General features: G+C 36.2%; 1 protein-coding gene across 2 annotated transcripts in view; it reads left to right on the top strand.

Moving 5' to 3' along the window:
- Positions 1 to 17,595, top strand: part of ARHGEF26 (Rho guanine nucleotide exchange factor 26) — a 46,784-nt gene extending 29,189 nt beyond the window's left edge. For both annotated transcript variants that reach the window (XM_081328129.1, XM_081328130.1), the window contains 7 exons: positions 1,397 to 1,471; positions 5,620 to 5,709; positions 6,397 to 6,551; positions 9,911 to 10,120; positions 14,708 to 14,775; positions 15,283 to 15,387; positions 17,228 to 17,595. In XM_081328129.1, the coding sequence (XP_081184255.1) occupies positions 1,397 to 1,471; positions 5,620 to 5,709; positions 6,397 to 6,551; positions 9,911 to 10,120; positions 14,708 to 14,775; positions 15,283 to 15,387; positions 17,228 to 17,370 (846 nt within the window). In that variant the 3' untranslated portion in view covers positions 17,371 to 17,595. The remainder of the gene's footprint in view (positions 1 to 1,396; positions 1,472 to 5,619; positions 5,710 to 6,396; positions 6,552 to 9,910; positions 10,121 to 14,707; positions 14,776 to 15,282; positions 15,388 to 17,227) is intronic.
- The last annotated feature ends 292 nt before the right edge of the window (positions 17,596 to 17,887 follow it).

Here is a 17,887-nt window from a genome sequence, read left to right as displayed (position 1 = left end):
GTAATTTAGAATTGGTTCAGAGAAACCTGGGAAATGTTTTTGCGGACAAGTAAACATTCTGCTAGGGTGGCTTCGGTGGGATTATAAGACTATATAAAGTACGATTTCATCCCTTGTCCTTTCATGCTGGGCACTGCTGTTTTAATTTCAGAAGATTATATTTTGCAGTGCTGCAACAATTCTTTTAAAAGAATTAGGCTTAAGAACGTAGAAAACTATTTCTTAAAGCTTTATGGGCTAAAACACAAGGTGGTCATACTTAAAACAATTGTCACAATGCCACAGTACCTTTTAATATTTATTTGGTTTATATGCCTGACCTTCTCACTTGCATATGACTCAGGGTGGCATGTACAATTAAATCTAACAATAATAAAATTTCAATCATTAAAACCAATTGAAACAGTTAAAAACTACAATAATAAAAAGTCAAGGGGGAGTGCTGTCTAACCTAGCCAGTTTGGTCTAGTAGTTAAGGTACCAGACTATAAACCAGGAGACCATGAATTCTAATCCAGCCTTGCCATGAAAGCCAGCTGGGTCATTTTCTTTCAGCCCAACCGGTTGTTGTGGGGAAAATAGGAAGAAGGTTTGTTGGATAAGTTTGTCACCTTGAGCTATTTGTCAAAACAAAGGTGGGATACAAATTAAATAAAAGTTATGTTTGGATTTTGTACTGTACAGATAAGTTATTATAGTTTCATTTAACAATTAAAAATCAATAAAAAGATATATTCATAAATAAAACACAATAGAATTTCAATGGTGAGAATGAGTGGTCAGGACCGCCCAATGAGCTTTGTCAGCAAGAGTTTTGAATCTTCTGCTACCATAACTTGGTATGCTAAATTATGTATTAGTACATAATTGCTGTCTTTTGGCCTGCAATTTAACAGTAATGGTTCTTTTTATCCCATTAAGGCTCTAAAAACAACATATTACCAGAAACAGTTTTATAGCATTTTGGCTTCCCACAAAAAAACTCTTAACTCCCTTGTCATTAGAAATATATCAGTGTGACATGTTTGCTTCGTTTTCTTTTGTTTTCATAGCTTGCTCATAAAAGTAAGTTGATAAAATGTTGATTTAATGGTCAGACCATTTTTATTATGTTCCTTAAAAAGAGAAAATGTTAATTTGCATCTTGTTCTGGATCTAACTATCTAAATATCCAGTATGCAGATTTTTAATACCTTGTATCATAGATTTTGGGGTTTCATTTGTTCTACTATTGTTTTACTGTATACTTACCTTGCTCTGTACACCGCCCCGAGTCCTTCGGGAGAAGGGCGGTATATAAAAACAAACAAATAAATAAATAAATAAATAAATATACATTCCCCTCTCACTAATTAAAAAAATACACTTCTCTAAATTGGCAAATTTTTTATTTCAGACAATTTGCCAGAAAACACAGAAAGATTTGCCAAAATATGAAGTTTGCAAAAGAGCTTTAAAAGCAGTAAGCAAGGTATGTTTAGATTCTCTGTACGGAATACTAGGTGTTTATTGCTGAAATTATTTTGTGCATGTTTAGAAGTCAGAATTCCATGTATAATTTCTTCAAAATCTATTAAATACTAAATCTACTAAATATTCTTACAACCATAGTTGTTTCCACAATGTCCATTGTTAAGCAAGACAGATGCTAACTAAGTTTTGCCCAATTTTACAACCTTTCTTGCCACAGTTGTTAAGGGAATTACCGCAGTGGTCAAGTTAATAATATGGTTGTTAAGTGAATCTTGCTTCGCCATTGAGTTTGCTTGCCAGAAGGTCGCAAAAGGTGATCAGATGACTCTGGGACACTGCAACCGTCCAAAATATATGCCAGTTGCCAAGCGTCCAAATTTTGATCGTGTGAGTGTGGGGATGTTGCAATGCTTGTGTTAAAACCAGTCATAAGTCTTTTTTTCTTTTTTTTAGTACTGTAGTAATTTCAAACAGTCACTAAATAAATGGTTGTAAGTTAAGGACTACCTGAGTTTCACTGGGCAAATCTACCTTTTGGGGGGTAAAGTTTGATTCAGCAAAATTATTAATTGTCTCTAGGAAAATGATGATAGTAAGAAGAAGGAAGAGCTTCCCAGACTATTAACTGACCTACTGAATTATGTTGTTCAGTTACAGTACAGTCAGCTTTATGTCCATAAGTTATAAGAGGTGTTTTCCATCCTAGTGTTCTATTACATCTTACAACTCTTTTTCTGTGATAAATTGGGCTGAGACATAAAAACCAACAAGTTATCAGGTGCCCTTCATTACTGAATATCATTTAAACATGGATCTCCTTGCCCTTATTCAACTTCTATTGTAACTGCATTGATCCTCATTATCAGAGATACTGATTCTACTTAATGCAGTTGCATAGTAGCTTCTGCACATTTACACTAGCATCAAATATATTGTCTCTTTTGCAGTTTTTTCCATTAAAGCAGCTTTAAACATTTTTTAAAAATGTTCTGCACTCTGAATTTAATTTTTTGTGTGGAGTGAGCTAAAATATATGTAGCTGAAGTGTCTGAATTTGGCTCAATAGCCCATGAGTCATCAAAGATTGGTCAGCTGTAACTGTTGAATAGAGTATGCCATTTTCTATAATTTATTTAGCACTCGGTTTTATGTTTGTCAAATCTTTATACATATATTTATTTTATTTTATTTTAATCCCATTTATATCCCACCCTTCTCCGAAGACTCAGGGCGGCTTACAATTTAAGCACAAATCAAATATATGTTGGCTGATGCAGACAAAATAGTGTCAGAATGTATTAATGTTTATTAAACTAAGTTCACACTTAGAACACATTCAACAAGAAATCTCTCATACATATTGATTCTCAATTAATTTCCTTTAAGGAACATCCTAAAATTATGTACTGATCATATGAGCGGGAATCTAGGATTAACGATAGTTAATCTACCACACATTTGTAGCAGAATTTTGTTGCAAGCTAAATATGGGGCCAATTCTTCGTTTAGCTTGGTAGTCTCTGAGCCGTCTGTATTTCTAGAGGTCCATAGAATGTTGAAGGAAGGAAGGAAGAGAAAAATGGCAGTGTTGATAGGTTGGTTGCCGTTGGGGATGGTGGGCTTTATATTTTCAGCTAATAATTTTTGCAGCCTAATATGTAAAAGAAAGGACTCCCCCTCTTTTGTCAAAGGACAATTGAAATGTCATAGCTTGGATTTCTGTAATTAAGCACAAGTAGTTCCTCTCCATTGCAATCAGCAATCATTGAGAATCTGAAAAAAAAGGAAATAAAATTGGTTTCTGGCTAAAAATGGAGAATGAATCTCCTCCAATTCTCCAAGACAATAAGATGAGCTTTTCTTCCCAAACCTGGCAATTTGCCAGACAGATGCTTATCACTGGCAAGAAAATTAACATTTAGTGATACTGCTTTCAATGAACACTTGTCAAATATTATAGATATGGTGTAAAATTACATAGGAATGCAGTGCTTTCACCCATGCTGTGAAGAGAGAATAATATCCATATAGATCACAGGACCCGAGTTGCATTAAGAACACTTAATAATACTCAGTTTATTAGAAGTAAAATTATATTCTCCTTCAGACCCAGTAATTTTTGTTGCAAATTATTCCTGGTAATAAGAGTGTTGACATTTTTCATAAAATATAAAAAGGGGAACAATATAAAAGCTGTTCATTCAAGAATGATTATTGATGATTTATTTCTCCATGCTGATATTGCATGTTATATAATGTAATCAGCATTGTAACAGTTCTAAAAAAAGTGGTGCATTTTACAGACTGTTCAGATCAGGAAAGAAGATAAAATAGCATTGCCTTGACTTTATATGGAAGTCACTGAATTATCAATTGATAAGTCTGATTTTATCTTTGGTTCATAAAAAGTGCTTCTAATGGCTTGCTAACAAATACTTTCCAGAAAAAATATGCCTTATGGGTTTTTAAAAAATGCCTTTATCTTCATTTTTTCCAAATTACTCATTATTTGCTCTGAAATGCATTGCTACTGAAAAAAGAAAATACTTTAATATGCCTCCTACACATAGAATAGCTAGAAATAGAAATGTAACTGCATTGTATCTAAGTAACTTCAGATGATTTTTTTCTCAGAAAGAATATGTTTTTTTCCCAGTTTCTCTCTCTCTCTCTCTCTCTTTTTTGGAGGGGGGGTCCAAAGTTTTTCAGAAATATAACAGACTTTTCCAGAGGTATCTTCCAGAAAGTTGGGTAAGGCTGCTATCAGTACAGTAGTTTTACCTTGGTGGCAATTAGAAAAGTTTTTTTCAAGCAACCTTTGGTGTTCCTTTTCATTAATAATATATTTGGGAAATGGATTTAATGATACAGATTGGAAATAAATAGAATCAGCATTTTGTGTTATTATAATTCTTGAAGTTGACCTTTGCAATAGGAAGAAAAAAGGACAAAGGGAAAGCTTTAAAAACTTTTCAGTTCTTTGGCACTGAAATCCTGCATTGGTAGTAAGGTAGTAATTTTTAAAAGTAGGTCAGTAGTAATACAAAAAATGTTATTGCCATTTTATAGTTGAATGTCTATAGACTAGAGTATCTCAGCTTTTAGTCACTTAGTCAAGAGGAGAACGAGGGTGCAACCTGGTCATATTAAATATCAGCGTATGGAGAAATGCTGAGATGTCTGATTTGGGGCCCTGGCTGTTTCAATGCTGGTGTTATTGTCTGCTTATGTTTTTATTGTTGTTTCTATGAATCACCCAGAAACATATGGGCTACCATATATGCCTTGTAAATAAATATTCATTTGTGGGAGGGCTGGACATAAATTAGCAGTCTAACAATAGAGGGGAAAAAGTACAGTGCAGACATACATCAAAGAAACCGTCACAAAAAAAAAAATGAAATCAGCAAAGTAACCATCACGTGGCTCACAACCTCACTACCGTTAAAAGCACTCTCTCCTCTTATGCTAGATGGAAAAAAATGGTCCTTAACAACTAAGGCCCAGGAGGTCAGGGCCAGAAAAACCTCTGTGAGAGTGGAATTGATTGGATGGCAATCATGAAGGGACAGGATCTGGAGGGAGTTGATCCTATTCAGTTCGATTGAATGAATAGGTGAATATGGGAGAGGGCAGATGTAGAGCAACATAGGGCTGTGAGAATGATAACCAGCAGTAGCGTCCTTGATTCATAGCTGGAAACTTGACAGGCAGCCAATGCAGTTCCCTAAGCAGAGAAGTCAGTCTGGTACACCAGATACATCCATAACTGACCAGAGCTGTAGCTTCCAAAATGTCTGAATGCATCACAGTTGTTCAAGGGGGGAAAATAACTAGGACATGAGTGGCTATAAGAAGGTATAGATAGTCAGCTACTGTGCCTGTATATTAGAAGGGGCCTGTCAAGAAAACCCAAAACCAAGAAATCATGTCTTTTATGAGTTGGAATACTAAGGAAATGTAAACAGTGACCTTTTTAAACAAAAAAATGGATGTAGCATTAAGGTAGCTCTACATTAAAAATCTTTTTTCTGATTCCTTATTGTTATGTACCTCAGAAAGATGGGACTTTGTACAGAAAAAAGTAAATGTTTAATACTGAGTGCAAATGTGTTGGGTGAAATAGATGTGGTTTTTTTTCCCCAGTTGGTTCGTCTGTGCAATGAAGGTGCTCGAAAAATGGAAAGGACAGAAATGATGTATACCATCAACTCCCAGTTGGAATTTAAAATCAAGGTAGGAAACATCCTTCCATGCATTTTTATGCAGACTTCTAACTTTTGCTTTGTTGTAATGCTGAATTTTCTGAGTGAGAATAAGCTGCGTTTATTTTTCTTATGATGAAATAGGAATTATTCAGTTGATGTTTTGGAAAATAACAAAAGTGTTTCCTGAAAGCAATAATGCATAAAGATTAAAGCACAGTTCATATTTTTTGGTTAGTGAATGCCAGTTCTTTTTTTTTTCTTGCATTCAGAACTATAGAAAGAACACCATTTATTGTTAAAATGTCTGTTCGGAAAATCTTGAGCAGGGGTGTCAAACTCAATTTCATTGAGGGCCGCATAAGCATTGCGGTTGCCCTCAGGGGGCCGGGTGGGTGTGGCCTGGGTGGGCATGGCCTACTGGGTGGGTGTGGCTAGAGTGCGTATGGCCTACTGGGTGGGCATGGCCCGCTCTACATCGTTCGCATCAAGGGTGCCTATGGGGGCCTGGGCAGGAGTGGGACAGATCTGAGGGTCTCTGGCAGAAGGAGGGTCTCTGGGCCAGGGCCAAGGCAGTGGGAGCCGTTCCCTCACTGTTTCCAGGATCGCTTCGTGGGCCACGTGAAACCACTTCGTGGGCCGGATCTGGCCCCCGGGCCTTTTGTTTGACATGTCTGATCTAGAGAAAAGATTAAATTGCAGTTTTCTTACATTGTAGCCCTTTCCACTAGTTTCTTCTTCACGATGGTTAGTGAAACGGGGTGAATTGGCAGCATTTGTTGAAGATACTGGGATTTTTTCTAAAAGGACTTCTAAACAACAAGTATACTTCTTCCTCTTTAATGATGTCCTCATTATCACAAAAAAGAAAAGGTAGGCACTATACTGGACACATTTTTTACAGTGAAATGGTAGAATTATGCCTGTCTTTTTTTTTTATTCTGCCTTAAAAAGAAACATGTTATTACTTACTATTTCTCTTATTTAAACTTTTGATAGTTCAGTTGACTTTTAATCAATTGCCTTTTTGTGAGAGTATGATGAATAAATACTTATTTGCCATGTTAACAGGGTTTTGTTTTGTTTTTTTAAAAAGATCTACTTAGAATACTCTCATTCATACGTGGAGAAATCAGTTCTGATTATGGAATATTGTCTTTTCTGCCATTTTTTTTAAAAAAATCATGGTATCTAGTTTCTTGAAAAAGAAGACTAATAAAGGGAGAAGATTATCATAGATGCTGATATTCATGTTTATTATCCTGGTCATTTTTCCCAGAGTTTTTGCTCAGCTCTTCATTTGAGTTCTGTTAAGGAGCAATATGAGATACTGAACCTGGAATCTTATGGATTGATGATGACATTCAGAATTGAGAAAAAGAAAAATACATTGCAAAATGATCTTGTAGTTAAGAATGACATTGTACATTGTACATTGTACATTGTACATTGGCTTAAAATTGCTTGTATATTATAAGAAGACTTTCCGAATGCTTTACATACCAGCTAGGTTATTAAATGACTTACCTGGAATTTTTCTAATCATCAAGCATGTTGAAAGGCATCCAAGTAATGAGACTTTTTCAAGTCCAAACAGCTATAAGTAGCTAATTTTATATACTTATTTTTTCATATTAGAGAAAATCATATGGGTTGTTAGGCTTTCTTTGAGTGCTTCCTAAGAATAAGTTGTGACCAAAGGTGGATCCAGGATTGGGTTGAGAAGTAGAGTTGTGAAATACTTCTCAGAGGATTGAGTAATTTGTAATTTTACAAATACTTGAAAATCACTACGTCATGATAATAATCACTTAAATATGACTTCCCCCAGACTCTCTAGAAAACTTTGGAAGGAGTGAAAGGTACTTAATTCTGACTGGTTCAGCTCACATTGCAGAATTTGCCCAGAATATTGTGGGAGCTGTTCAGCCTGGTAGAGTCCTTGACCAGCAGTGAATGAGAGGTCTTTCTATCTTTATTGCATTTGTCTCTTGATGTTCCTTCTAGGATAGTCCAAAATTCATGATTTCTAGAACAGATTATTCCAGGGATTTCTGGAATAGTCTGTTCCCTCTGAAGCATGTCATTCCAGGGACAGATTTGACAGTTTTCAGTTTTAAATCCTCTGGCTTGAATTATTTCATTGTGGTCCAGCCCTGAAAGAGATCTATGTTCTCCAGAACTCTGTATCTTAGGCACCTTAACCTGCTTTCGGTTCTGAAAAAATGTCTTCCAGAAACCATCCTAGAATAGCATGATCCAAAGAGGTTAGGCATGATCTTAAATTTTCCAGAATATTCTTTGACCAAATTAGCATGTTTTGTACACCTCTACCGGTTTTGAAGCAAATGGAGGCCAAGTGGGATCCTTGTCTTCTAAAACTAGATGAATATGTTGCTTTTTTTCTGCTTCTGTATTAAGACCTTCAGTGCTTTATGAAATAACTTTGAAGGGCTTCTTCTTGTTCTTCAGCGAATACTGTACTGTTGTTAGGCTGTACTGCCTTAAAACATAGCAAATGTGATTTGATTAATTCCAATGTATTTTCCTCTCATATACAATTAAATGTTTCTCTTTTTGACCTGTTGAATTATTTTTACAACAAGTCAGATTACTCTGAAGCTTCATTAACAGAAACACAGATAACTGTCAGAGTAGTATGCTCACATTTTAAGAAGGCCTGCCCATTTTTTTAAAAAAATTCTGTGGTTATTACATATTCTTACATGGTATACAGTCCCCTTAGGATATCACTGAAATTCTTTCTCCATCTAATGGTTTGTCAGCTCTTGAGATAATCCTGGAGTGGAATGCAGCTGGACTTAGATATGAAGCCAGCCAAAGGTCACAAGCTCTTTGGAATGTTACCTGTGTACAGTTTCTGGATAAAATGGAACTTGTGCTACACAGAGCAGAAAAATATTCAAAACAATAACACCTGTTTGTAATTAAATTACTGCTTGAGTTTCTTTAAAGTTGCAGAGCATTAAAACCAACAAAAAATAGTGATGCTAATATGTATTGAAACCTTTGCAATTGTTTGCATTTCATTGAGAAAAAAACTTTCTAACAGAAAAGAGAGGGGGAAAAAGAAAAATATATATAACATTGGCTGCTTTTCTTGGCATGCTAGCAAATTTTATGTGGAAATTAACGCAACAGTTTACTAGCAAGCAGATCCCTAATTTTTCTACCTCTACACTTTTCTGTATAAGGCCAACCTGATTGCATTTCCAATTTCATACATCTGCTAACCATCTTCTCCAGCAATACATTGTTTATTGAGATGTGAAGGAATTGGCGTTACTCATAAAGACTCATTATACATTGTAAACAAATTAAGCTCTCTCATTCTAGTGCATTCAAAAAATTACAAACTACAGAATATCAATTGTTTATATAAAAAAATCTGTATGAATTTTCAGTTGGATCCTGTAGACGGTGATGGAACTAATGTAATATATTTACTAATGTTGAAAGTTGGGGAGAATTATGTGTTTAATGTTTCAAAATCAGCTAAACATTACACAAACACTTTTTCCCCCCCAGTAAGGATTGAGATTGAATCCAAGCTGAGTGACTGTAGTTTCAGTTTCCTAAGGGCATTCATTCAGGCAGGAACAAGCATTGTGGAAGTTGTGCATATTCTTCATCAAATTTGTATTCCCGTGTGATTGGTAATTTTTCATTAATAATGTTTTCTGCTGTAAAAAGCCTATTTATTTATTTACTGAATAGAAAAGGTTCTCTTTCTGAGTTCTGCCAAAAAAATTCGCTTCCTGAGGAGGAGGCAGATCAATACATCTTTAAACCCTTCCCCTCAAGGATGAATTCACCACTGCCAGAATCCATCGACACATCACCACAAGGCTGGGCTTGGCCAGAAAGGAAGGGGATGGATCTAAAGGGCAGAAGGGCAAGATCACAGTCATTGTGACCCCACGCAACATAAAGTTAGGAATGTTTAAATTAAATACAAGGATGCATCAGTTTAAATATGGAATAGACTTCTTCTAAAGGACCCAATATTATCTTGTTATCTTGATAATTAGATCCTTCATGAATGTTTTCTTTCTTGCCTTTCTTCATTTGCTGAACAGCTGAAAATGTCTGAAAAATTAGGCACCGTGGACTGTTCTGTAGACCGTTTGTTGCACACCTGACATGTTTAGCATTGATCTGAATCTAAGCTCCCTTTGACTTTTGTCTCTCTTGGCTCCTTGTATTGACAGTGACGAGAGCTACAATGTTACAGATTACTCCTTAAGGGATCAGTTACTAGTTGAGCAGTGTGACAACGAAGAGCAGAATACCTCTCCAATAAAAAGCAGCACACCAATGCTTTACTCTCGGCAGAGTTCTGCAAATCACCTCTTCAGATTAACTGTCCTAAGTAACCATGCAGGAGAGAAGATTGGACTGCTTTTGGGAACTGAAACTCAGTAAGTAAACGTCACTCAATAAGTAAATTTCTTCTATTTGCTTTTCAAATCTGGGATTCTGGAACAAGACTTTTCTATCCATTGTATAGAAATATATTTTTTCTCTTTCTGTTCACCTTTATTGTGCAAATACATAATAACGTACTCTTAAATTATCAATTTGCTGATTTTTTGTTAATAACTATTGTAGGATTACAGATTTTTGAGATAATAAATATTATCAAGCCTTGGTGGAGCAGTGGGCTAATGCCTCCTTAAGTAACACCAGCTGCCTGCAATTAGTGCAGGTTCGCATCCCACCAGGCTCAAGGTTGACTCAGCCTTCCATCCTTCCGAGGTAGGTAAAATGAGGACCCAGATTGTTGGGGGCAATAAGCTGACTTTGTAATAATGCCGCTTGGGGCCCCCCGAAAGCCCTAATAAGCAGGCATATACATAGAATGAAGGCTACTGCTAAGCTTGTAAGCCACCCTGAGTCTTCGGAGAAGGGCGGGATATAAATGGAATTAAAATAAAAATAAATAAATAAATAAATAATTAGAATGAACAGAATAACAGAGTTGGAAGGAACCATGGAGGTCTTCTAGTCCAACTTCCTGCTCAGGATGGAAACCCTATACCATTGGAGACAAATGGTTGTCCAATCTCTTTTTTAAAGCTTCCAGTGGAGGCAAGTTGTTCCACTGATTAATCGTTCTAACTGTCAGGAAATTTCTCCTTAGTTCTAGATTGGTTCTCTTCTTCCTTAGTTTCCATCCACTGCTTCTTGTTTTGCCTTCAGATGTTTTGAAGAATAGGTTGACCTCCTCTTTTTGTGGCAGCCCCATAGATATTGGAACACTGCTATCACATCACCCCTAGTCCTTCTTTTAATTAAACCAGGGCTTTTCAACCAGTGGTACTGGTACCACCTGTGGTACATTGGCACCTGGCAGGTGGTACGCAACCATCCTAGAAAAGTGGTAGCGGGGGAGGGGAATGAGCTGAACCGTTGGAAGCACTGCACAAGCCTGAGCGAGAGATGGCTGGAACTGCAGGGCTGTCAGGGCTCAGCGGAAGCACCAGGATCAGCACTTCTTTGGGGATGTCAGGGCTCAGTGGAAGCGCCAGGATCAGCGCCAGGCTCCAGATGGAGCTCGGTGCTGATCCTGGCACTTCTGAGCCCAGAAGAAGCGCCAATCAGCTGGAATGTTGCAGCATCTCCAGGGTCTTGTGATTTACATTCAGATGCTTGGCAACTGATTCATATTTATGATAGTCACAGTGTCCCAGGGTCATGTGAAGTGACCAAAACCTGTTGCAACCACTCAGCAGAGGGGGGGGGAAATAAAAACCAAACACCCTCCCTCGCTGCCAAACCTCAGCAGAAATGCTCACAAAAATGGAAACCTCGGACAGGAGGAAAAGCACCGCCAGGCAGGCAGGCAGCTGTCTTGCTGGGCTGTAGCTTGGGGGGCACTTTTTTCAGTGCCATTGTAACTTCAAACAGTCACTAAGCGAACTGTTGTAAGTTGAGGACTACCTGTACTTTTTTTGGGGGGGGGTTTGGTCATCAAGTGTTTGACACCTTGCTAGGCGATTGGTGGTGCTCGGATGTTGCCATATCCTAAAAGTGGTACAATGGGTGAAAAGGTTGAAAAGCCCTGCATTAAACTATATGTTCCCAATTCCTGCAACCATTCTTCATATGCTTTAGCCTCCAGAAGCCCCCTGATCTTTTTTGTTGCTTTTCTCTGCACTTTCTAGAGAGTCCGCATATTTTTCATATCATGGCAATTGATATAAACTCATGTATTGTATCCAGGCCCATAACTGTCTCTGTTGCTCTTCTCTGCACTCTTTTCAGAGTCTCCACATCTTTTTTATATTGTCATGATTACAACATATTTTGTTTGAATAGCTTCATAACTTTTTTTGATTTGAGACTTTGAGATGGCAAGAGAGTCTTCGCTAATTTTGCCTAAGGGAAAAGTATATACTGTATATATATTCTAAAGGCATCACAGTGCTATTTGTTCCTTTATTATATTTATTACAATCATTATTTGTTAAAAAGAAGTCATATAAAACCTCCATATTTTCAAAATTTTGTTGTTTCTGTAAAAAGTTCAGCTTAAAGCATTGCATTCTTTTCATACACATTCATTTCCTAAAAAATAAGCATTATAATTCAGATATTAACTCCAGACTGCTGTGAAGCTATGGAAACTATCTTGTTGAATTCTATATAGCCTGGAAAAGGGAGATAATAAAAGAAGCTGCTCTGCCTTGTTTGGCGAGACTACATTGAAAGACTATTCATCCTAAGACAGCAACAAGAAGCATTTTGTTTTTAATGGTTCTGATTCCATAAAAAAAAAAATTCCATTTTGTGGAATGGCCTTGGCATCAGAGTAGCTTTCTGAAAACTAAAAGTCTAAATCTGTTTCTGGAATTCATGAAGCAAAAGAGCGTATATGTGCATAAAAGTCCGTACATTTTTGCCCAGTATTGTTAGGACATTTCTTCCATTTGAAAAATTAAAATGAACTATGAAGCATCGCATTGTGAGACACAGATACACACACAGAGAGACATACATTCTTATAGGATGGCTTTAGAGCTAGCTGATTAATATTGCAATGTTATTAGATTAACATGCCAGAATGGCCCATGTGAATTCAGCTTAATTTCAAAATTGGCATAACTAAATCTTTTCTATCACAGTTCAGCCTTTTAAAATCTAATTATCATGACTTCTTCATTGGAAGAAATGAAGTTTTCTTCTAATATTGCTGAGATGTCTGCTGTATTTCAAATGATATGACAAAAATCATTAGCATAAGTGTAGTTACCTATTTTCTGGTGTCTTAAAACTTAATAAATAGTGATGCATACATATATTTGTATTGTATTTTTTCAATCAGGCTTAATTCAATTTCCTTTATTAAAACCACTGCTTAATATATTGTAGTTTTTTCTTCAGGTACTGAAACTCAAGTGATTTTATTTTTCTGAGCTGATCCATGGAGGCCCCTCTGTTTTAGGAAATGTCTTGCATGTATTACACACCAGCCACCTACAAAACATAATCACATTTTTTTGGTTAGCAAGCAACTATAACTCCCTGGGATGTATTTTCTTACTGCATTAGCAGTGTGTTGTGAATAAATAACAATGTCTTTTACATAGAAAACATTGCTTTGTTTAATACCAAAGCACAATTTTAAAAATGTTGTAGTGAAGATATTTGAGGGAGATTACGGTACATTGGTCAAAAAAAAATTTATTCCATCATAGAACCAGGGAGAATAACTTAGCTCTTCAGTAGCTCCTGGAACATCAACAGGGTGGGAACTATCTGTGTCTCTGAAGAGATGTTATTCCAGAGATCAGACATTGCAATAGGGAAGACATGCTTCCTGAGAAGCAATGAGAACATTTTCAGCTTACTACACTAAATACTGGTTTGCTTTTAGGTGGGATACAAGATGCTGATTGTTACCTGCAGGTTACTTAAAGAACTGCCTATCTACCATAACATCTGCCTGCCTAATTTGATCCTGCAGGTGGGGTGCTCAGGTTCCTTCAATTAAAGCCAAGTCATGTATTGGAGCTCTGGAAAGACACCTTCTCTGTAGCAGTACCTACTAAAACGAGATCCTCCCACCCCAAGGGCTTTGGTGAGGAAGAATGAGACTCCCACTTCATTGAGCTTGACATCTTTTATCTTTTATTGATTTCATTGAAATTTCTTTGTTGATTGTTTTGTGCCACCCAGAATCATCAAGTGTCAGGTGGCATACAAATTTAGTTAATCATCACCTCCAGATTTAAAAGGCTTTCACATCTGCAGCCATTCTGACTTCCTAGACAGCAACCTACACCTTAGTCCCAGTGCAGATCCTAATCATCTCTACTGAGTCACTTCTTTGGCCTGGGATAAAGTTGAATGCAGATAACATCAGCACAGAGATAGTAACTTTACTACATACTAGCGAATTACCTCCCAGAGCATCTGAGAATTTAAGTTCTCCCACCCCTGCCAACTAATACTGGCCACTTAAGGACCAGAAGACGTAGCACAATGTGAGCTGTCCACTCCCAAGTCTCCCGTACATTTCATAAAGATATTTATGGTATTGAAAGTCAAAGAGAGATCCATAAAGGTTAGGAGAATCACCCTCTTCTGTCCCAGTCTTATCAGTGCAATGTTTTAAATTCGCTCATTTCGCCGGGACCTAAAAACTTGACTATTCGAGCTTGCCGGCCTGGACTGAGGGTTTTTGGGTTAAGTTTTTAATTTTTAATTATTTTGGGGCTATTGAATTTTATTTTATTTTAACCTGTATATATTGTATTAATTTGCCCTGTAAACCACCCTGAGTCCCTTGGGAAAAGGGCGGTATATAAATAAATATAAATATAAATCATTCATTCATTCATTCCAGTTAATACGGGTCTAAATAATCTGTTCTCTCCCATGTCACTTTAAAAGGGAAGCTTGGACACTAGGCAATCTTTTGAAATATGTGTAATATAAATATATACATACAATGAAAAAGAGGGAGATAATTAAATATTGATGATGTTTTTTCCCTTCTTTAGGAATGAGAGAGCCCGCTGGATTACTGCACTTGGACAAAGCAATGATAGAAGAACCAAGGACAGGACAAGTAAGGAAGGGATGAGAAAATTACTTGGGGTTGCAATGTGAGCTTCAGTGACCATTGATAAAAATTAAACTTAACTAGGTTTCTGGTGTCCCCCCCCCCCAGCCCATATTTATCTGTCTACTTTGAATTATAAGTAGGCAGCAGAGACTCTATTATAAGTATTTGATTTCCTTTGATATTTTTTTCCCTTTTAGTTTTCATGAGAGATTGAATGAGACTTAAGAACATTTCAAGGATGCCCCCTACTGGTCTATAGCTTTGGATGTAATTGATAGTTAATAATTTACATAACATTATTGATCTTGCTTCTTTCTGTATGCTGTCTAATTCTCCTGTATTTGCAGAAAAGATCAAGAATTTTTCATTTGAAGAGTTTGGAAACTGCATGCAGAGAAATTTAAGTCATACTGAATATGTTTATAATTGCTTCATCTTTAAAGTGAATTCCTGAGCTTTTGAAATTCACCATATATTATGACTCAATAAATAATGTTTTTTCTCCATCAGCATTGACTCAGGTAGAAGTTATCAGGTCTTACACTGCCAAGCAACCTGATGAATTATCTCTCCAGGCTTCTGATGTAGTTCTTGTTGATCAAAAAGTCCAAGATGGTAAGTTGTTTAGTGGCTGTAAACCCTTTTAAATGCAAAGCTCTTTAGCAATTTGTGCTATACAAAGTGATAATGTTACTCTCTGTCATTTATTCTTATAGAGTTAGGATATCTTTACTGAAATTTAATAAAATGTGGATTATCTCAACATAAATACCTTCTTTGGGCATTTTTTCCAAGTATGTGGGAAAACCATAGATGGAATAAAAGTACATATAAATTTGCTCAAATAGAAACATTTAATTTGAAAACATCTTTCTGAAGGGCTTTCTGAAAATCATTTTTGTAAGCAATATGAGTATTAACATAATACCACACTTAAACTTTTACTTACGCTTTCAATAAAATCTGCAGTACTTTCTATAAAAATGTCACGAAAGTATCTGACCATGTAATTTTACCTAACCAGGCTTGGTGGGATGTCCAGAAAAGTCACCTGACAGAAAGCCACAGAAATAAATTGGATGTTTCTAAGTAACCTCAAAAAAGGAATGCAAAGTGTGCTGAAGGTTTAATGATTAATCTTAAAGAACGTTAAGCTTTGCAAATTCAAATTAATGCTTACTTTAATTGATGGTACAGGAAATAAATAAATGTTCTTTTCCCTCAATCCTTTTGGGACCGATAGTATTTGGAATGTGTGCTTTTGGTAACGCTGTATGCATTGCTGTTCAGAAAGTTAATAACAGAGCACTTTCTGTATTTCACAATTGTGTTAGTTAATGGTTATCCTTTAGATATTAGCTAAAATAATACAGGTGGTCCTTGCTTTAATGTCTGTTCAGTGATCATTACAAGTTATGACAGAGGACAATTGGTCCTCAAAGTTCTGGCCATTGTAATACTTCTGTGCTCACATGGTCAAAATGAGCGCCCCTTGGGTTCACTCACATTTATTTTTTAATTAAATTTATATGCAGTCCATCTCACTGTTAACTAACTCTAGGTGGCTTACAACAGCATAAAACAACCATATTGAATAATTAAATGTTAAAAACATTGAAAAATATTTACAACTACTTTTTGGCCACCCTGTATCCACGACTGTCAGTTACTTAAATGCCCTACCCTGGCTGTCACTGCTGCAGTTAACAGAGTAGTCTCTGTTGTCTGGGGCCTTCTTTTATGCCTAATTCTTTTGCACTTGTTCAAGAATTGCACTGCTGTGCCACTGCTATGGCATTCATCAGTGCTTATCTGGTTTCTTTCTGTACAAGCTGATGATTCCTAACCAGTGTAAGACAAAATATAGTATTTGGAGCTTTTTAAATTTAAGTCCAGAGGCTAAAGAAGTTTAAGTCTTTGATAAAGGAGACCAAGGGGGATCAGGTTTATCATAATGATATCAGAGTGTCCATTAAATTTCCCTCTGCTTGAGAATGCAAAGTCACTGCTTCCCTTATCCACTGATACAAAAAAAGTTCTGTCTCTTCTCTCCAAAGGAAGACATTAACTAGACAGATAGTGAGAGGTAAAGACATTGTTATAGCTCCTGGTGATTGTGCTACATTTATTTTTCTATTGTCTTTCCCTTGAAGGGAAAAAATATGGTGCAGGTAAAGTAGAGCTGATGCACCAGAGCTTGTAGATGCATAGTAGCTAGTTTTGGGGCTCAAGGAGTGCAAGATCCTATTTTAATAAATCATTGGGTATCATTAATTACAGGAGGATGTAATAATACACAAATATTTATTAGATTAATAATCTTTGATAACCCAGTTGCATATATTAAATATAATATTAAATTCAGTAGAGCTCTATTAAATGGGCTCTGACAGGTTTCTTTATCCTTATGGTGCCTTCTTTTAATGTGTTTAATCCCTTTTGCACTTCATTGCAGGTTGGTATGAAGGAGAGCGATTGCGTGATGGAGAAAGAGGTTGGTTTCCAATGGAATGTGCCAAGGAGATCACATGTCAAGCCACAATTGACAAAAATATGGAAAGAATGGGACGTTTGCTAGGCCTAGAAACTAATGTATAAAAGTTCTCTATAATACATGTATTCTAGAATTTGCACTAAAGTCAATGGCATTTTGGTCCCCTTCATTTGATGTTGGTAGAAGAACAGATATATAAAGATAGATTTTTAAGAATGGAAGAAATTAACCTAATTCAGGCAAATAAAGGTTCTTCTGAATCAATTTCTACACAATAAACTTTGTTTTTAAAATCTTATAAAAATAAATGTTGATTTATTGATAGCATATGTTGATAGCATTCCTATTTACAGTATTTACAAGATATTCTTGTATCTTATATCTAATATACCTTTGTTCTAAAAGCTAGTTCTGTAGTCCATTCATTTCACCTTCTATTTTAATTTAATAAACAGTTTTCATTCCTTCATTCCCACAATCAACATTTTGAATTGAATCAGGCTTCTGTTATGTGTGCAATTGCTGTGGTGCACATGATTGAGGTATTTGAATCTTTTGAGGTAGAAAGGCTGTTGAGACCCATGAATATTGACTATCACTCTTCCAAATGATTTCAGTTGA

The sequence above is a fragment of the Vipera berus genome, assembly GCF_964194415.1.
Source record: "Vipera berus genome assembly, chromosome: 5".
Taxonomy (NCBI): Eukaryota; Metazoa; Chordata; class Lepidosauria; order Squamata; family Viperidae; genus Vipera; species Vipera berus.
This window is presented reverse-complemented; position numbering and strand designations above follow the sequence as displayed.